The 21,989-nt window shown below is 45.1% G+C and overlaps 1 protein-coding gene across 1 annotated transcript in view; it reads left to right on the top strand.

Annotated features, from left to right (window-relative positions):
- The first annotated feature begins 2,256 nt into the window (after positions 1–2,256).
- Positions 2,257–21,989, top strand: part of PDK3 (pyruvate dehydrogenase kinase 3) — a 122,513-nt gene continuing 102,780 nt past the window's right edge. Inside the window, exon 1 of the mRNA XM_040338208.1 lies at positions 2,257–2,678. Coding sequence (XP_040194142.1) covers positions 2,573–2,678 — 106 coding nt within the window. The 5' untranslated portion in view covers positions 2,257–2,572. The remainder of the gene's footprint in view (positions 2,679–21,989) is intronic.

Raw genomic sequence — 21,989 nt, 5'->3', positions numbered from 1 at the left:
TCATAAATCCCGCCTCTTGTGTCCAATCACTGTGCTGTGAATCGTTACAGCACAAGCTGATTTTTGGGAAGGGAGGGTGTCCCTGAATGGTAGTTTGGAAATGTGGTCACCCTACCGTGAATGTGTATATATATATATATATATATATATATATATATATATATATATATATATATATATACAGTTCAGACCAAAAGTTTGGACACACCTTCTCATTCAAAGAGTTTTCTTTATTTTCATGACTTTGAAAATTGTAGATTCACACTGAAGGCATCAAAACTATGAAGTAACACATGTGGAATTATACATAACAAAAAAGTGTGAAACAACTGAAAATATATTTCATATTCTAGGTTCTTCAAAGTAGCCACCTTTTGCAGCAGACACATCTCTAGAACTGTTAAGAGGAGACTGTGTGAATCAGGCCTTCATGGTAGAATATCTGCTAGGAAACCACTGCTAAAGAAAGGCAACAAGCAGAAGAGACTTGTTTGGGCCAAAGAACACAAGGAATGGACATTAGACCAGTGGAAATCTGTGCTTTGGTCTGATGAGTCCAAACTTGAGATCTTTGGTTCCAACCCCCGTGTCTTTGTGCCACGCAGAAAAGGTGAACGGATCGACTCTACAGGCCAGATTCACATACATTTGCGGCCGTGTAAAGTAACCCGTTTACGTTACACCGCCGCAAGTTTCCAGTTTTAGTGCCTGATCCACAAAGCACTTACCTGGAAACTTGCGGCGGTGTATCGTAAATACGTCCGGCGCAAGGCGGGCCAATTCAAATGGGCATGTGCCATTTAAATTAGGCGTGCTCCCGCGCCGGACCTACTGCGCATGCTCAGTTTTCGGAATTCCCGCCGTGCTTTGCGCGCAGTGACATCATTTTTTCGAACGGCGACGCGCGTACCATAATTCCGTATTCCCGGACGGCTTACGCAAACGACGTTAATTTTTAAATTTCGACGCGGGAACGACGGCCATACTTTATACAGCAATACGATTGCTGTGTAAAGTTAAGGCACCAAAAACGACGACTAACTTTGCGACGGGAAACTAGACTAGCGGCGACGTAGCGAACGCGAAAATTCGTCGTGGATCGCCGTAACTCCTAATTTGCATACCCCACGCTGCTGGTTTACGACGCAAACTCCCCCCAGCGGCGGCCGCGGTACTGCATCCTAAGATCCGACAGTGTAAAACAATTACACCTGTCGGATCTTAGGGATATCTATGCGTAACTGATTCTATGAATCAGTCGCATAGATACTCTGAGAGATACGACAGAGTATCTGAGATACTCCGTCGTATCTCCTTTGTGAATCTGGCCCTACATGCCTGGTTCCCACCGTGAAGCATGGAGGAGGAGGTGTGATGGTGTGGGGGTGCTTTGCTGGTGACACTGTTGGGGATTTATTCAAAATTAAAGGCATACTGAACCAGCATGGCTACCACAGCATCTTGCAGCGGCATGCTATTCCATCCGGTTTGCGTTTAGTTGGATCATCATTTATTTTTCAACAGGACAATGACCCCAAACACACCTCCAGGCTGTGTAATGGCTATTTGACCAAGAAGGAGAGTGATGGGGTGCTGCGCAAGGTGACTACCTCTTGAAGATCATCAAGAGAATGCCAAGAGTGTGCCAAGCAGTAATCAAAGCAAAAGGTGGCTACTTTGAAGAACCTAGAATATGAAATATATTTTCAGTTGTTTCACACTTTTTTGTTATGTATAATTCCACATGTGTTAATTCATAGTTTTGATGCCTTCGGTGTGAATCTACAATTTACATAGTCATGAAAATAAAGAAAACTCTTTGAATGAGAAGGTGTGTCCAAACTTTTGGTCTGTACTGTAATATATATATATATATATATATATATATATATATATATATATATACATATATATATATATATATATATATATATATATATATATATATATATATATATATATATATAATCTTTGAAGCCACTTTTGCAGCTTTGCTGTTATATGGCACTTTTTACCTCAGACTCTTGTCTACTTTCTCAGACTCATGTCTCTGTGCTGACGTCACGACCCGCCATCCACCTCATTCATTGTTTATCTCGTTGCTTTACCTGCACAACCTACTTATTCAAGCTCTCTCCACCAATCAGATGACTGAGGTAGCCCCCGGCCAGTCACGCCCACAGGTTCTGCTCGCGAACGCGCATGGTCCCTGGTGTAGGAATGTAAGTGTGGACGTGCTGTGCACGGGAACGCGCGGGTCAGGGGAGGGGGCGTGTCCAGGCCTCTTCTGCCAGCGCTGGTGCTGAGTAGGAGGTGTCGTAGCATTGGCTGTTTCCTTTCTTTTCTGTGCAATCAGCATTGTTTACTTTCAGCACTGAACACCGGCTATCTGTCCGGAGGCAGCATCGGCTGTGCCTCGGTGTCCAGCACTTGCAGCATCCTGCTCAGCCTTCATCTACATGTATATGCTTGCATCTCTATAGGGCAATGGGCATAGTAGCAGGCTGTAGTAGGTAGATGGTGTCATTGTAAACATTCCCTGTGGCTGGTCACCTACCTGCTGTGGAGCATCATGAGGTTGTGCAGGTACCTGCTGAAAAACGCCATCCCCAATCAGATCGAGTACTACTCCAAGTTCTCCCCCTCGCCTCTCTCCATCAAGCAGTTCCTGGATTTTGGTGAGTGGGATTATGTCATATTGTGTGATATATTGTGTCATATTATGTCATATTGTGTCATTATTGTGTCATTATAGGCCCAGATTCAGGTACGACTTGCGCTTTATTTGTGGAGGCACAGGGCAACCATTTTGCCCTGCGCCCACGCAAATATTTTGCGCTGCCCTCGATTCACGGAGCAGTAGCTCCGTAAATTGCGAGGGCGCGCCGGCAAAATTGCCCGGCGTAAGCGCGCGCAATGTAAATGATCCCGCCGGGGGCGGGAATCATTTAAATTAGGCGCGTTCCCGCGGCGATCGTAAAGCGCATGCTCCGTCGGGAAACTTTCCCGACGTGCATTGCGGCAAATGACGTCGCAAGGACGTCATTTGCTTCAAAGTGAACGTCAATGGCGTCCAGCGCCATTCACGATTCACTTACGCAAACGACGTAGATTTTAAATATCGCGACGCGGGAACGTGGGTATCCTATAGCATTGGCTGCGCCTGCTATTAGGATGTGTAACCTTATGCGAAACCCGACGTACGCAAACTACGTAATTTGCGTACGCAGGGCTCGCGCAACGTTGTGAATCGGTGTTAGTATGCAATTTGCATACTATTGATTGATTGATTTATTTTAATGGATTTGTAATGTGCCAAATACTGACCCGTCAGGGAAGCGTCTAAGCGCAGAAGACATACCTGTAAATAGATAAATCAAGTCTATATACACTATACACAGATCACAATGGGAGCGCCCCCTAGCGGTCATCGCTAGAATGCAGCCTAAAATCTGCGTGGCATGAGAGCCTTATGCCACGCAGATTTTAGGCTGCAGTCGTCGTAACGAGTTCTCTGAATCAGGAGAACTCGTTACGCCGGCACAAGTCAGCAATTGCGCTGCGTAACTATGGTTACGCAGGCGCAATTGCTACCTGAATCTGGGCCAATGTGTCTATTGTGTCATATTATGTCATAGTGTGTGATATTGTGTCATATTGTGTGATGGGGCCTCCAGTTCTCTAGAATTCTGTCAGGTTGTACCTTGTTGATTAGAGACACGCTCAGAGAGAGAGATCTAGAAGGGATGAAGAGAACGAGGGACTAAGGACAGATCTAATAGAGGTGGGGATGATCAGATCAGAGAATATGAAGAAGACCATAAAGCATTTATAAACCCAGAAGCAAACATTTATTAGATTACAGATTCTTAGATGTCATGGCTGCATTCGTTCTCTTTTTTCCCCTTTAATTTCACCTGGTGATCTGGCCAGTAAGTCTATTGTTTTTCAACAGAACATACTGTCCTGCAGATGTAGCAGTTAGCGGGTTGAGACAAACCATTTACCACTGACAGGGGTGCTTGCAATGATCAGCTTTTATTTATGTAAAACCTTTATCCCAAAAGGAATACAACTGGTGGAACTGCTTATAAAGTAATGGCTGGAGTTTGGCTTTGAGGGTGTAGGCATTCTAGTGTATTACTGGTCAGATCACCAGGGGGAAAAAAGACTAAGAAAAACAAATGCAGCCACCACACCTAATGACTGGTAAGCTGCGATATATTGCATTTTTGCTGTTGGGTTCAGTACTGCTTTAAGGATCAAGAGACGACAATAATACTTGGGTGACAGGCTAACATACTGGGAAGCTCTTTTAGGCCTCGCTCATACCTATGCAGGTTGCAGTTTGCATATTCCAGGTGCATTTTGCGTTTTTCAATTCGCATTTCCGATTCATTGAAGTCTATGGAACCAGAAAAAAGTCCCTGGCCCGTTCCATAAAATGCACACATGTGAACTACATCCATAGGAAACCATAATAAACGGACAGTAGTGTGTTTCTGCAAAACTGAAAACGCACTAAAAAATTCATAGGGCTAGATTCACAAAGAGTTACGCCGGCGTATCAGTAGATACGCCGTCGTAACTCGAAATCTAAGTCGTCGTATGTTTAAGTGTATTCTCAAACTGAGATACACTTAAACCTAGCTAAGATACAATGGCCTGCGCCGTCGTATCTTAGGGTGCAATATTTCCGCTGGCCGCTAGGTGGCGCTTCCGTTGAGTTCGGCGTAGAATATGCAAATGACTAGATACGCCGATTCACGAACGTACGCTTGCCCGTCGCAGTAAAGATACGCCGTTTCCGTAAGAGGTACGCCGGCGTAAAGATAAAGCTGCCCCCTAGGTGGCCTAGTCAATGTTAAGTATGGTCGTCGTTCCCGCGTCGAAATTTGAAAAATGTACGTTGTTTGCGTAAGTCGTCCGTGAATGGGGCTGGACGTAATTTATGTTCATGTCGAAACCAATACGTCCTTGCGGCGTACTTTGAAGCAATGCACACTGGGATATATCCACGGATGGCGCATGCGCCGTTCGTAAAAAACGTCAATCACGACGGGTCACAAGTAATTTACATAAAACACGCCCCCCTCATCCTCATTTGAATTAGGCGCGCTTACGCCGGCCCATTCACGCTACGCCGCCGTAACTTAGGAGGCAAGTGCTTTGTGAATACAGCATTTGCCTCTCTGACTTACGGCAGCGTAGCGTAAATACGATACACTACGCCGCCTCAAAGATGCACACATCTACCTGGATCTAGCTAAGAATGAGTACTCTCTAGAACAGCCTCACTCAACCTTTTTAAGGCCCCTTTCACACCAGCGGACCGTATGTCCGTATTTCATCCATCCGTTTTTGGATGAAATACGGACATACATGTATCCCTATGGGATAGCGGGTGTCAGCGGATGAACACCCGATCTCATCTGTGTCCGCTATGCTCCGATTCTGCAGATGGAGGAAAATACTATTTGTGGGGACCGCCTTCTCATCTGCTGGCTCGGCGGGGATCAATGGAGCAATCCCCGCTGAGCAATCGGATGAGAAAGGTACGGATCCTCACGGGATCCGTACGTCTGAAAGGGGCCTAACATGGAGAAACCCTTTGAAGCAACTTTCCGGTGTCAGGGAAACCTCTGCTAATAATAGTCACAGGGGAGAATCCCCCCCCCCCCCCCACAGATAGGTATAAAGACAATTGTAGAGTCAATGGTTAATAATCTGAGAGGTAGACATTTTTAATTTCCCAAGCAACCTCTGGAGGAACTCTAGAATTCCATGGAATCCAGGTTGGGAAAGGCTGGTCTTGAAGAAGATAATACTAGTCTTGGATTGTGTGAAGACTTAGGGCCAGATTCTCGTCCAGCGGCGTATCTTTGCGGAGGCGTAACGTATCCGATTTACGTTACGCCTCCGCAACTTAGACGGGCAAGTGCTATATTCTCGAAGCACTTGCTCCGTAAGTTGCGGCGGCGTAGCGTAATTCGGCCGGCGTAAGCTCGCCTAATTCAAATTTGGAACAGGGGGGCGTGTTTTATGTAAATGTTCTGTGACCCGACGTGATTGACGTTTTTCACGTTATTTTTAGTGATGTTTAGTGGATTAAGTGGTCAGAGTAGATTAGCACATCACTTCAACTATAATGAAACTTTACAGGCAAGATTTATGGCATTACAAAGTTGGACAAGGCTTCATCGGATACGAGATTCCATCAGAGACGAGGATCCATCAGATGCAAGGATGCAATCATGTGCAAACGCATGTTTTTTTATTTTTCCTCGTATGTGATTGGGTATTCTTTGCCAAATTACATTTCACCACATTTGCACAGCACAACTTAACTTGCAGAGTGAATAGTCTATTTGCCTTTAGTAAATCAACTGCTATGATCCATCACATACAAAGATCCATCAGATGCACAAAAATATTTCAGATACAACGATCCATCAAATACAAGGATACCTCAGCTACGGTGATCCATCAGCTACGGGGATCCATCAGCTAAAAGGATACCTCAGACACACGGATACCTCAGACACACGGATACCTCAGACACACGGATACCTCAGACACACGGATACCTCAGACACACGGATACCTCAGACACACGGATACCTCAGACACACGGATACCTCAGACACACGGATACCTCAGACACACGGATACCTCAGACACACGGATACCTCAGACACACGGATACCTCAGACACACGGATACCTCAGACACACGGATACCTCAGACACACGGATACCTCAGACACACGGATACCTCAGACACACGGATACCTCAGACACACGGATACCTCAGACACACGGATACCTCAGACACACGGATACCTCAGACACACGGATACCTCAGACACACGGATACCTCAGACACATTAGATACAAGGATACATTGGATACAAGAGTACTTTAGATATTAGAATCCATTAGGTAGGCCATAGATTATACAACGAATGGAAGGAAAGAAAATCGCTCAATTCCCCCATCAACACAGTGAGAGGAATGCCCCCCCAGAGCACTATTGTATTCTGCCAACAGTGGGTGCAGGGAGCCTAGTTTAACAGAATAGATTACTGCTAGTGGCTATAGCCACTGGCAGTAATCGTATGTAGAAAAATAGGGCTGGTTATACCCAAATTAATCAATGGATTAACTTTCGTACAATCAACCTGCCCATACATGGATCAAAATTTGACTGGTCCCTGCTGAACCAGCTGAATTTCAATCCATGTATGGCCAGCTGAAGTTGTACACACGGATACCTCAGACACACGGATACCTCAGACACACGGATACCTCAGACACACGGATACCTCAGACACACGGATACCTCAGACACACGGATACCTCAGACACACGGATACCTCAGACACACGGATACCTCAGACACACGGATACCTCAGACACACGGATACCTCAGACACACGGATACCTCAGACACATTAGATACAAGGATACATTGGATACAAGAGTACTTTAGATATTAGAATCCATTAGGTAGGCCATAGATTATACAACGAATGGAAGGAAAGAAAATCGCTCAATTCCCCCATCAACACAGTGAGAGGAATGCCCCCCCAGAGCACTATTGTATTCTGCCAACAGTGGGTGCAGGGAGCCTAGTTTAACAGAATAGATTACTGCTAGTGGCTATAGCCACTGGCAGTAATCGTATGTAGAAAAATAGGGCTGGTTATACCCAAATTAATCAATGGATTAACTTTCGTACAATCAACCTGCCCATACATGGATCAAAATTTGACTGGTCCCTGCTGAACCAGCTGAATTTCAATCCATGTATGGCCAGCTGAAGTTGTAAGGGCCCATCAGAAACAAGGGTACATCAGATACTAGGATCAATCAGTTGCAATGATCTATCAGATACATGCGTCAGATACAAGGATGCGTCAGATACAAGGATACATAGATCCGTCAGTTGCAAGGACCCATCAGATACATGGATTCATGAGATACAAAGATACATCAGATACTAGGATCTGTCATTGACAATGAGGTACTGTAAAGAACCATAGTTAGTATTGTGCAGTAACCCATAGCAACATATCGGATTGCTGTGGTCAAGCTACTAAAATGAATGATTTACTTAATTGATTGGATGAAATGAGTCACTTTACTTTGCAAATGTGTTGTTTATGACTGCAACAGATAACTTTGGAAGATCAAAGTTAAAGGCAAGGTTGGTAGTTAATTCTGTTTGTTGCCATGGCAAGTATAGAAATAAAGCAGCACTAGGTTTCTACCTGTGATTCAGATTTATTTTATTTGTCCATGTTAAAGTAAAACCTAATTTTTTAAAAGGTCTTTAAAAAAAAATCAGTTTCCCCATAATGACCAATGAGATCCAAAGCTGTGAATAGATCCCGTGGCCTGTGACTGTCATGCGTTTTGGCCTTAGGCCTCATTCACACAGTGTTTTAGTGCCAGCTGTGAAAAAAATCCAGTGGATTTCTGGGGCTGAATTCCAAGTTGTATGGGGATCGTTGTGGCTGCTCAGTACGTGGCAATGACAGGCTGACAGTGGCCACAGCTATCTGTCAGATATAATTGTACATGAAATGAATTACCGGTTACTGGGCACATATACCCCCTCCTGCCCAGGCGGAATTTCAGCTTTTAGCACTGTCACGATTTGAATGACAATTGCGCGGTCATGCGACGTGGCTCCCAAACAAAATTGATGTCCTTTGTTTCCCACAAGGAGAGCTTTCTTTTGGTGGTATCTGATCATCTCTGCGGTTTTTATTTTTTGCGCTATAAACAAGACTGTCAATTTAGAAAAAAACACAATGGGGTAGATCCACAAAGAAAGTACGCCGGCGTATCTATTGATACGCCGGCGTAATTTAAAAATTCCCACGTCGTATCTTTGTTTTGAATCCTCAAAACAAGATACGACGGCATCTAGGTTAGATCCGACAGGCGTACGCCTTCGGATCTTAGATGCAATTTTTCGACGTCCGCTAGGTGGCGTTCCGGTCGTAATCCATGTGGAGTATGCAAATTAGCTATTTCCGACGATCCACGAACGTACGAGCAGCCGTCGCATTTTTTTACGTAATTTCCGTTCGGCTTTTTCCGGCATATAGTTAAAGCTGCTATCTGGTGGCGAACGCAATGTTAAGTATGGCCGTCGTTCAGGCGTATCTGACATCTGCGCCGGGCGCAGCGTATGTATGTGGATCTGCCCCAATATTTTTTACTTTTTTGCTATACTAAATATCCCAATTTAAAAAAAAAAAATATATATATATATATATATATATATATATATATATATATATATATATATATATATATATATATATATATATATATATATATATATATATATATATATATATATATATATATTTATATATATTTTTTTTTCTTAGTTTAGGCCGATACATATTCTACATATTTTTGGTAAAACAAATTGCAATAAGCATATAGTGATTGGTTTGCGCAAAAGTTATAGCGCCTACAAAATAGGGGATAGAATTATGATTTTTTTTTCTATTTTTTTTGCTAGTAATAGCGGTTATCTGCGATTTTTGTCAGGACTGCGATGTTACGGCGGACCCATGGGACACTTTTGACACATTTTTGAGACCATTCACATTTCTACAGCGATCCCTGCTATAAATATGCACTGATTACTGTATAAATGTGACTGGCAGGGAAGGGGTTAACACTAGGGGGCGATCAAAAGGTTAAATGTGTTCCCTGGGAGTGATTCTTGCTGTGGGGGTAGGAGACTGACTCGGGGGAGGTGACCGACGGTTGTCCCTAAGTACAAGGAACACACCATCGGTCTCCTCTTCCTGACAGGATGCGGATCTCTGTGTTTACACACAGAGATCTACGTCCCTGGCTCTGTAACTGCCGATCGTGGGTACATGGCAGACATCGCAGCTGCCAGGCACGTGCATCGGCACCTGAGTGACGCGGCGGGTGCGTTGCACGCCGGCGCTCGCGGGCCCCCCAGCGGCGGGGGGCATTGTAGAGCCACCTTGTGGCCGTCAAACTACAATGGCCCGGATAGGATGATGATCGCCCCTGGACGCAAACGGCTTAAGTCCAGGAAGATCGATCATCTGTCCATGACCACAGGTAATCACTCCATGCGCACAGGTAATCACTCCATGCGCAATCACTCCATGCGCAATTACTTCAGAAAACCTGGAGACAGCTCCGGCTGCTATAAGCCTGTCAATGTTTTGTACATGGAGTGCGGCCGCAACTATTCGCATCCACCTGTGAACACAGCAGCAGAAATCTACTGCGTTCTTGCGCAGTTGGCACTAAATTTCCGTGTGAAGGAGGCCGTAGTATTAGTGGGCAGAGCTTAGTATTGACTTGGGGAGAAATCAAGAAGCTATACACAGCCTGGAGCTGGAATTTAGAGGACTCTATTGGGGTACAAACATTTGCTAGAGGCCAATACAGGTCCTTGAAGGCACCACGGGTTGGCTGAACTTTCACAGTGTTACTTTGGACACTTTTAGATGTCCGGACAGGTTCACTTTAAAGTGGAGTTCCACCCATAAATATAACATTACATCAGTAGTTTTAAAAAAATGTCATTAGTCCTTTACGGAATTTTTTTTTTTTTTTAGATGCCTTCAAAGTGTTGTTGCTAGGCAGAATAGTTAATCTTCCCACTTCCTGCACCTAGGTGCTTAATGCTTCCTAACCTACACCGCACAGACTCCTGGGAATGTAGTGGGTGTAACTTTCCAGGAGTCTGTGCACTCCCCAGTCTCAAAGAATCATGTGACTTGGACAGCACAGGTGCTGAAACCTGATCTGACACTGCTTGTGCAGCACTGAGCATGTGCGAGGCCTGCAAGGCTGAAATCCAGGAAGTCATACAGTCTGGCTTCATGATGCCCACACTTAAGATGGCCCCAGTCAATTTCTATTTTATAAAGTGTCTAAATGCTGTAACAACCTAACAAAACAGACCTTAGTTTACAGACTAACTTTACTAGAATACATTAAGCGTGTGTATTACAGGGGTATTTATATTTAAAAAGTGAAATTGTGGCCGGAACTCCGCTTTAAAGGAGTTTTCCACAGGTGCCTATGAGGTGGAAAATACCTCCACTCAGTGGGATTGATTTACCAAAGGCAATTAGGCTGTTCATTTGACAAGGGAAGTTGCAATTTACGAGGGAATTTTCCCAAGAGCTTAGCGAATGTGGTGAAATTTCACTTTGAAAAGAATACCCAATCATGTGCCAGATTGGATCATGGAAGTTAGCAGAGCTTCCTCTCATTCAATACGCTTTGGGAAAAGTGCCTTTGCAAAGTGCAACTTCCCTTTCAAAGTGAACAGTCTATTTGCTTTAGTAAACAACCCCAATGAGTAAATGTGACCACTATGCTGCTTGTACTCCTAGTCAGCGGTTCTAAATGCCACAGCGCGCTGCTCTGAAGCTCATCCTGGTATATTTTTAGTGCAGTTGGTATTTAGACTAATAACATAATGTTTTGTTTGCAGTTTGGGTATTTTACAAAAGGTGATAGTTGTAAAATGACTAAAAATGTCTTATTGGATTTCCTGCTTCATTTCAAATAGTTTAACGTTACTGGTTATTTACTTTAACACAGGGATCTCCAAACTTTCTAAACAAGGGCCAGATTACTGTCCTTCCGACTTTAGGGGGGCTGAACTGTGGCCAGTGGGAGTAGAAAAAGCCCTATGTGTAAGCAATGTATAGTCTTGGTTGTAAGTGGGAGAAGAAATAGTGCCCCGTCCTCGGTATTGGTGGGAGGAATACTGCCAAGTGTTGGTGTCAGTGGCAAGAATAGTGCCCCATCGTTGGTATTGGTGGGAGAAATACTGCCAAGTGTTGGTGTCAGTGGCAAGAATAGTGCCCCGTCTTCGGTATTGGTGGGAGGAATACTGCCAAGTGTTGGTGTCCGTGGCAAGAATAGTGCCCCATCGTTGGTATTGGTGGGAGGAATACTGCCAGGTGTTGGTATCAGTGGCAAGAATAGTGCCCCGTCGTCGGTATTGGTGGGAGGAATACTGCCAAGTGTTGGTATCAGTGGCAAGAATAGTGCCCCATTGTTGGTATTGGTGGGAGGAATACTGCCAAGTGTTGGTGTCAGTGGTAAGAATAGTGCCCCATCGTTGGTATTGGTGGGAGGAATACTACCAAGTGTTGGTGTCGGTGGCAAGAATAGTTCCCCATCGTTGGTATTGGTGGGAGGAATACTGCCAAGTGTTGGTATCAGTGGCAGGAAATGGTGCCCAAAGACCTGGATAAAGGCAAGCAAAGGGTTGCATCTGGCCTGCAGGCCACAGTTTTGAGACCACTGCTAAAACACAAGGGTGATTTTCTTCCAGAGATTACCCCCCATTTTGTTACAACGCTTTTTTCCTAAGAATATCATTCAGATTTTTTAAGGGAATGTCAAAAAGTGTTTTGTCGTTTTTTTCACTCTAAGCGATTGAGAGTCATCAGCCTTTTGGATTGGTGGCAAAATTGTTAGCGACAATCACTCTTGATATTTTTCTGCGAAACAGTCGCAATGTTTAGCAACAAATTGCTGCAAAGCATTCTCTGAATGGTGCCCACGTCGAATGGCCAACCTCCTGTGTTCACAATGCATCAGACCAGCCACTTGGCATGGGACCCGGGAAGGTAGTGGAGATCACTGGAGTAATGTAGGTGGATTCAGATAGGTTTACGCCGGCGTATGAGTAGATACGCCGTCGTAACTCTGAATCTACGCCGTTGTAAATGTAAGCGTATTCTGGAAACCTAAGTCTCCTACGCCGTCGTATCTTAGGGTGCATATTTACGCTGGCCGCTAGGTGGCGCTTCCGTTGAGTTCGGCGTAGAATATGCAAATGACTCGATTCACGAACGTACGTGCGCCTGTCGCAATTAGTTACGCCGTTAACGTTAGAGATACGCCGGCGTAAAGATAAAGCTGCTCCCTAGGTGGCGCAGCCCATGCAAGGTATAGACGTCGGAACAGGCCTATCTTTTTACGTCGTTTGCGTAAGTCGTACGCGAATCGGGCTGGACGTAATTTACGTTCACGTCGGAACGGCGTACTTTGGAGCAATGCACACTGGGATATGTCCACGGACGGCGCATGCGCCGTTCGTAAAAAATGTCAATCACGTCGGGTCACGAGTAGTTTACATAAAACACGCCCCCCCTCATCCTCATTTGAATTAGGCGCGCTTACGCCGGCCCATTCACGCTACGTCGCCGTAACTTAGGAGGCAAGTGCTTTGTGAATACAGCACTTGCCTCTCTGACTGACGGCGGTGTAGCGTAAATACGATACGCTACGCCGCCTCAAAGATGTGCCCATCTACCTGAATCTAGCTAATGGTGTCTAATTCTAGACTTCCAGGGGGATTGGCCAGGTAAGGTATATAGATAGATACAATAGTCCAAGCTGGACCAATGTAAGTATGTATAAAAATATCCATACATGGAATTCTCCTTTAACAGAGGTTGTGTGATATAGCAATTCAGAGCTCATAGGCGTGCATTGGGTGTGAGGACACTAAAGGGCAGTCCACTGCCAGTGTGTAGGGCAGGGTCCCCAAACTTTCTAAACAAAGGGCCAGCTTACCGTCCTTCAAATGTTATGGGGCTGGACTGTGGCCATTGGAAGTAGAAAATGTCCTGGCTTCAGTGGGAGTAAACAATGGCCCATCATTGCTATTAGGGGTTGGTATCAATGGGAGGAATAGTGCCCCATCACTGGTGTCAGTGGGAGGAATAGTGCCCTACCATTGTCAGTGGGAGAAGTAGTGTCCCCTCACTGGTGTCAGTGGGAGGAATAGTGCCCTACCATTGTCAGTGGGAGAAGTAGTGTCCCCTCATTGGTGTCAGTGGGAGGAATAGTGCCCTACCATTATTGTCAGTGGGAGAAGTAGTGTCCCCTCATTGGTGTCAGTGGGAGGAATAGTGCCCTACCATTATTGTCAGTGGGAGAAGTAGTGTCCCCTCATTGGTGTCAGTTGGAGGAATAGTGCCCTACCATTATTTTCAGTGGGAGAAGTAGTGTCCCCTCATTGGTGTCAGTGGGAGGAATAGTGCCCTACCATTGTCAGTGGGAGAAGTAGTGTCCCCCTCACTGGTGTCAGTGGGAGGAATAGTGCCCTACCATTATTGTCAGTGGGAGAAGTAGTGTCCCCTCATTGGTGTCAGTGGGAGGAATAGTGCCCCACCATTATATACAGAAAAACATCAACAAGGACGTCCCGTGTGTGTTACCAACACCCCTATATTGAATAGGAAAAAGAGAAATCCCCCAGGGTGGGGCTTTAACGGTAACAACTCATAAAGTCAAAAAGCGTAATCGTAGTAATAAAAGTTTTTATTTATACAATAAATACAAAATATAAATATTAAAATCAAAGTTCATAGGTAGGTGTCTGACTTGTCCACAGGGGTTCATTCAGGCCCTACGCGTTTTGACATCAGGGGCCAGTGTCCATGTGGGGTCACACTGTATATAACATAAATTAACATATTTTAAAATATTGCAAGAATTATCTTTGTACATAACAAGAGAACATTGAAGTTGCATAGTACGTTTATCATACCCGTCACCATATGTGTGAACTCATGACAGAGCCGGCAAACATCAAAGCGGTGGCACACAGGGCCTCTTGAGATAAAAAATAGGGGCACCCAGTAAGGCAAGGAACCTCCCTCTCTTCCAAGCAAGCCCAAAGTTGTCACAAAGGATCGCAAAGCGCATAAATCACCCCTGCATAGGCAAAACAGTATATATGTAAATAGACATACTTTTAAAAGAATCCCAAGAACATTCAAAAAGTAAGTTATATACAGTGGGATATACTAAAGTGCCCCACCATTATTGTCAGTGGGAGGAGTAGTGTCGCCTAATTGGTGTCAGTGGGAGGAATAGTGCCCCACCATTATTGTCAGTGGGAGGAGTAGTGTCCCCTCATTGGTGTCAGTGGGAGGAATAGTGACCCACCATTATTGTCAGTGGGAGGAGTAGTGTCCCCTCATTGGTGTCAGTGGGAGGAATAGTGCCCCACCATTATTGTCAGTGGAAGGAGTAGTGTCCCTTCATTGGTGTCAAAAGGAGGAATAGTGCCCCATTGTTGGTTTCAATGGAGGGAATAGATCCCCATCATTGGTGTTAGTGAGAGGAATAGTCCCCCATTGTTGGGGTCAGTGGAGCAAACTTTGCCCCAAGGGCTGGATAAAGGCAAGGCCACGTCTGCCCCCCCCCCCAGGCTGCAGCTTGGAGACCACTAGTGTAGGGAGTAGAATAGCGTATTGGCTGATGGGGCAAGCAGAGGATCGGGGAAGAAAAACTGCTTTATGTGCCTCTGAGCTAAAAGAAAATGTAACTCTTGCGATGCGGGGGCCGCCCTACAGCAAGGGAGCTTTATTTTACCTTTCCCCCGGAGTTGAGCTTTAAGGCAATTACTGCAATGTCCCCTCTGTATATACAAAGAGTGGGCCGGATTCAGATACCTGAGCGTATCTATCCGGCCGGCGTAACGTATCCTAGATACGTTACGCCGCTCTAACTTTGGGCGCAAGTTCCGGCGGCGGCGTAACGTATGTGGGCCGGCGTAAGCCCGCCTAATTCAAATGGGGATGTTGGAGGCGTGTTTTATTTAAATTTGCTTTGACCCCCGCGTATTTTAAGTTTTTTTTTTTTTTAACGGCGCATGCGCCGTTCGTGAAAAAATCCCAGTGCGCATGCTTGAAAATCCGCCGCAAAACGTCGTTGCTTTCGACGTGAGCGTAAATTACGTCCAGCCCTATTCGCGAACGACTTACGCAAACGACGTAAAATTTCAAAACTCGGCGCGGGAACGACGGCCATACTTAACATTAGCTACGCCTCATATAGCAGGGGTAACTATACGCCGGAAAAAGCCGAACGCAAACGACGTAAAAAAAAGCGCCATGCGGTCGTTCGTTTCTGAATCTGGGTAAATACAAATTTGTGTAAAAATACGGAAGCGCCACTTAGCGGCCAGCCTGAAATTGCAGCCTAAGACACTTACACCTGTCGGATCTTAGGGATATCTATGCGTAACTGATTCTCTGAATCAGGCGCATAGATACGACGGCGTATAAGGAGATACGCCGTCGTATCTCTTTTCTGAATCCGGGCCAATGTCTTCCCTTTGAACTTGGAATTCGTTTTTGTTAGGCTGAAGATCCGGTTAGCTTTCAGTTTTGATTTTGAACTGTTGGTAAGTGTTTGTTGACATACCATTTGTGGAAAGTGGTTGGAGTCAGTCTGAACAAGGATTGTTTCTTGAAAAATAACAATGTAGTTACAGAACTACATTGAGCGATTAGTTCATTTTCACAGATCTTGTTTTAGGAAGGACAGAGCAACATGTTGGTGTTTCAGCACCATGGAGATGAAGTTGAATGTATTAGGGCTCGTTCACACATAGTGGGGGATTTACTAAAACTGGTGCACACAGAATCTGGTGCAGCTGTGCAGAGTAACCAATCAGCTTTTAACTTCAGCTTGCTCAATTAAGCTTTGACAACCTGGAAGCTGATTGGTTACTCTGCACAGCTGCACCAGTGTACATCAGTTTTAGTAAATCCCCCCCCAAATTCTTACCTGAGCCCGATCTCAATCCAACAGCGTGCACAAGAGCAGAGGCTTTATCTTTCACCTCATTGGACAGAGGCAGCTGCAGGAGCCGTTAACTCCTGCTGCTGTCAATCACAGCCAATGAGGAGAGAGCGGGGGCAAGCCTGAGCCGCACTTTGTGTGCCAATGGACACACAGCCGGTTCAGGAGCGAGCACGCACAAGTGCCCCCAGAGCACGCAGCTTGTTATGGGGGCACTCAGCAGTGGGGGAGGAGCCCAGAGCATTTAGAATCTCTTTCACACTGCAAAGCAGGTAGGCGTTGCGGTGGGCTGTGGTCATGTGAAACAATTTACCACTGAGAGGCACCACTGAGCAGGGACCTTACTTTGTTCTTGCAGCTATCGCTCATGCTTTCTATGGGCCTCAGTGACTTACCCCCACCATATTCAATAAAAAGTATAAGCTTCAAATGACACATCAAAATCTGTACACTGGTTAAAATGGGATTTTTTTATTTTGTTTTGGATACAGTAAGGAACAGTTGGTACCCCTGTCAGGTTTTATCGACACTAGGAAGGTTCACTTTTTGTATTTGTCTTGGTTATCATTTGAAAGAAAATCCAAAATGTTATTTTCATCAGAACAGTAGGGGTGCCATAGTTTATTGTTCATAGTACAGTATTTTGTTAAAGGTTCTTCAGCCTTATTGAAAAAAAAAACGTGTTGTGCTGTGTGAATGGTCCGCAGCCTGTGATATATCCTAGAAGACTGCAGGGGGAAGGGCCAGGGGGTCCGAACTTCCAGTGGATTTGCCTAGCTAGGTACCTGCTCCCCCACAGAAAATAAAAATGTAAAGTGTTGATAGAGTGTGAGAGGAGGGCATAAAGTGAAATTTCTCTTTCAGGCTTAAAGGGGTTGTAAAGGTACATTTTTTTTTCTCCTAAATAGCTTATTTTACCTTAGTGCAGTCCTTCACTTACCTCATCCTTCGATTTGACTTTTAAATGTCCTTATTTCTTCTGAGAAATCCTCACTTCCTGTTCTTCTGTCTGTAACTCCACACAGTAATGCGAGGCTTTCTCCCTGGTGTGGAGTGTCGTGCTCGCCCCCTCCCTTGGACTACAGGAGTGTCAGGACGCCCACTAACACACAGCTCCTTTTCTATCTGCAACGTAGAGAGGGTCCTGACTCTCCTGTAGTCCAAGGGAGGGGGCGAGCACGACACTTCACACCAGGGAGAAAGCCTTGCATTACTGTGTGTAGTTACAGACAGGAGAACAGGAAGTGAGGATTTCTCAGAAGAAATAAGGACATTTAAAAGCAAAATGGAAAGGATGAGGTAAGTGAAGGAGGACTAAACTGAGGTAAAGGAAACTATTTAGGAAAACATATTTGTACCTTTACAACCCCTTTAAAGTGGAGGTTCACCCAAAAACCTTTTTTTTTAACATTAGATTGATGCTCATTTTGTCTAGGGGAATCGGGTGTTTTTTTTTAAATCGAAGCAGTACTTACCGTTTTAGAGATGCATCTTCTCCGCCGCTTCCGGGTATGGGCTGCGGGACTGGGCGTTCCTACTTGATTGACAGGCTTCCGACGGTCGCATACATCGCGTCACGATTTTCCGAAAGTAGCCAAACGTCGGTGCGCAGGCGCCGTATTGAGCCGCACCGACGTTCGGCTTCTTTCGGCTACTCGTGACGCGATGTATGCGACCGTCGGAAGCCTGTCGGAAGCCTGTCAATCAAATGGGAACGCCCAGTCCCGAAGACCATACCCGGAAGCGGCGGAGAATATTGCTCTCTAAAACGGTAAGTACTGCTTCGATTTTAAAAAAACTACCTGATTTTTTTTTTTGGATGAACTCCCGCTTTAAGTATTGCTCTGCTGCATAAAAGATTCTTGCAGCTGTAGGTGGATTTCTCAGGGATGCCATAGACACTCAGGCTGGGTTTTACTCCCCTAGGAACAAGAAGACCTCTGCTCTGGGTTCCAGCCTATTTATACCCTTCTCAGCCCCCCTGCTGGTCGTATCGAACACTTTTGACACAATTTTGGGACCATTCACATTTATACAGCGATCAGTGCTATAAAAATGCACTAATTACTGTATAAATGTGACTGGCAGTGAAGGGGTTAACACTAGGGGGCGAGGAAGGGGTTAAATGTATTCCCTGGGTGTGTTCTTGCGGTGTGGGGGGAGGGGACTGACTGGGGGAGGTGACCGATGCTGTGTCCCTCCCCCAGTCAGCCCTGACAGCTGGGGGAGTTTACACACAGAGCTCCACGTCCTGCTGTGTCACCAACGATCGCGGGTGTCTGGCGGACATCGCTCCCGCCAGGCACACTCATCGGCTCCCGAGCGATGCGCCGGGCACGTTGTTTCCCCGCTGCGCGCCCGGGAAACAACAACAGGACGTCCAGGGACGTCCACCCTGCACTTGAGTGCCGCGCTGTGGACGTCTTTCGTCCATAGCGCAGATCCCAAGTGGTTAAAGTACAACTAAAGGCAAAACATTTTCTTTAGTTTTGGATGGAGTGGAGAGGGATTAGAACACCTGTCAGTTTTTATTGCTGTCTGTGCCCCCATTAGTGAGATTCACCCTCTCTCTCTATTTGTCCTGTTTACCATTATCATTGAAAGTGAAAGAAACTCCCACATTTTGGGTTGTCCCCAGAAGAGTAATAGAAAGGAAATCTTCCAATGGGGACACTTGCTCTGGTGACCTGGGGGTTCCCAAAGAATTCCCTAAATTTGTACAGATTTCCTCTCACTTCCTGTTTGGCTATGGGACAGGAATTGAAGGGAAATCGTTGCAATGAGACACAGATGGTGAAAAAAAAATCTGACGGGTTATATATATAACATTTGCTTTGCTATATCCAAAATGTAAAAAAAGTTAGTATACTTTAAGTAAATCAATCCCACGGAATACTGCAGAAGATATATATTCCAAAGAGATCTATAAAGTGTGCAGGTGATTCATCCACTATATAAAAGAAGCGGCCGGGAACTCCATAACATCAAGCGTATTTATTTTGAAGCCTTCACAGCGAGTAGTCAGCAGCAGACTAGTTTCGGCGACAAGCCTCGTTCACAGCACCAGACTAGTTATCGCCGAAACTAGTCTGCTGCTGACTGCATTTGCTGTGAAGGCTTCAAAATAAATACGCTTGATGTTATGGAGTTGCCGGCTACTTCTTTTACTTGATGACCATCTGTCTATTGGTGTGTGGGAGGACACCTCAGCCTGAACACCCAGACTGCAAACTTCCAAAGTAATGCCTCGTACACACGACCGGTTTTCCCGACGGGAAAACTGCGAGGAGAGCTTTTGGCCCGGGAATCCCGGCTGTGTGTATGCTCCTCACAGTTTTTCAGACAGGAAAACTGCCCAAAAACCGCCGGACAAAAAAAGAGAACCGGCTCTCTTTTTTGCCGCTGGGAAAACCGGCGGACTTTTGCCCGGCGTCTTTTGGCAGTTTTCCTATGGGAAAAACTGCGATCTAGCATACACACGGCTGGGATTCCCGACCTAAGCTCCATCGCGGTTTTCCTGTTGGGAAAACCGGCCATGTGTAGGGGAAAGACTGACTGAGGTTCTTGACGTTCCCCTTGGGATTTCCGACAGGAACTTTTCCTGTCGGAAATCCTGCATGTGTTTAGGAGGCATTATGCCGCGTACACACAACTGTTTTTTGGGTTCGAAGTTTTTTTCAACCCGATCATTAAAACGGGCTTACCTACACACAACCTTAAAAAAAATAATGCTCTAGCAAAGCACGGTGACGTACAACACGTACAACGGCACTATAAAGGGGAAGTTCCATTCGGATGATGCCACCCTTTGGGCTGCTTTAGCTGATTTTGTGTTAGTAAAAGACGATTCGCGCCTTTCTGTCTGTTACAGCGTGATGAATGTGCTTACTCCATTACGAACGGTAGTTTTACCAGAACGAGCATTCCCATCTCATAACTTGCTTCTGAGCATGCGCGGGTTTTTAACGTCGTTAAAGCCCACACACGACCATTTTTTACCACCTGAAAAACTACAACGTTAAAAACGTTGTGAAAAATTAGAGCATGTTCGAATTTTTTTTTGTCCGTTTTCAGAACTCGAAAAATGCTCTGAAGCCCACACACAATCGTTTTTAATGACATTAAAAAAAAAAAGTAATTTTTTAGAACCCGAAAAACTGTCGTGTGTACGCGGCATCTGGCATGAGCAATCCTTCTTGGCATTTTATAAATGCATATTAGACATGCTGCCAGCCTTGCATTGCTAATTCACGGGACTTATTTACCTGTCGGCACATATTGTACTTTGCAAACCAGTTTCTGGTTAGATTAGACTGGTTTCCGTATAATTTAGCAAATGCCCATGCCAAAAAAAATATATTTTTGCAACCCATACTTAGACTTATTAATTTTTTATTTAATCTCAAACTTTGGCTAATTAAAATTTTTCAAGTTTGTGATCAACTACAGTACCCGTCATTTCCTTTTCTTGCAGAACAAACTGTTCTTAGTGGTGATTTCTAACCTTTGAGCTGTTCCAACAGTAGCTGGTGCCCAAGTGATTTATAGACTAAAACAACCTGGTGTAAATCTCTTCCCACAGCCTTTCACACATGAGCGATTTCATGAAAATAATTAACATAACTGCATCTGTTTTATTACATCACAAGGGCTTGGAACCTGGTGATCTTTCACCTGGAGTCCTGGTTCACATTGGAGCGATTTGACATGTCAAATCGCATGCCAAAGCGGTGGAATTTGCCGGCAATGGCACCGTCCAAATCGGTGCGACGCCGCATGGATTCCCAAAAGTAGTTTCTGTACTACTTTTGGCGACTTCAGGGTGCAGTTTCAGAGACATCTGTGCAGCAACCCACCTGACATGCGGGAATGAAATTGTGCGACTCTCATGATTTCATTCCCGCTGTCAGTGTTAGCCTAGGATCAATGATAAGTCTTCATGTACACTGCTGCTGATAAACAGATGTTTAGGAGCAGTTGGGCATTTTTTTCAGCTGCCCTTGAGCTCTCCTCTATGTTATCTTAGTCCGCTTTCACACTTATATGACTTGTACCATGATTTTGGAGGGCAAAATCGTATGACAAGTCATTCTCCATGATTTCTAATGACTACCATTCATATTGGCACGACTTTTTTTCTGAAGTCGGATTCCGTATTAACAGATCCGACTTTGGCGTGCGACTTGTACATGACTTGTGCATGAAGGGGAGCTCCACGCCAATAAAAAAAAACAAAAAAATGGCATTGGTTCCCCCTTCATGAGCATACCGAGCCCATAGGTCTAGTATGGATTTTAAAAGGAACCCTAACCCTGAAAAAACGGCGTGGGGTCCTCCCCAAAATCC

This window comes from Rana temporaria, chromosome 2, assembly GCF_905171775.1.
Source record: "Rana temporaria chromosome 2, aRanTem1.1, whole genome shotgun sequence".
Lineage (NCBI taxonomy): Eukaryota > Metazoa > Chordata > Amphibia > Anura > Ranidae > Rana > Rana temporaria.
This window is presented reverse-complemented; position numbering and strand designations above follow the sequence as displayed.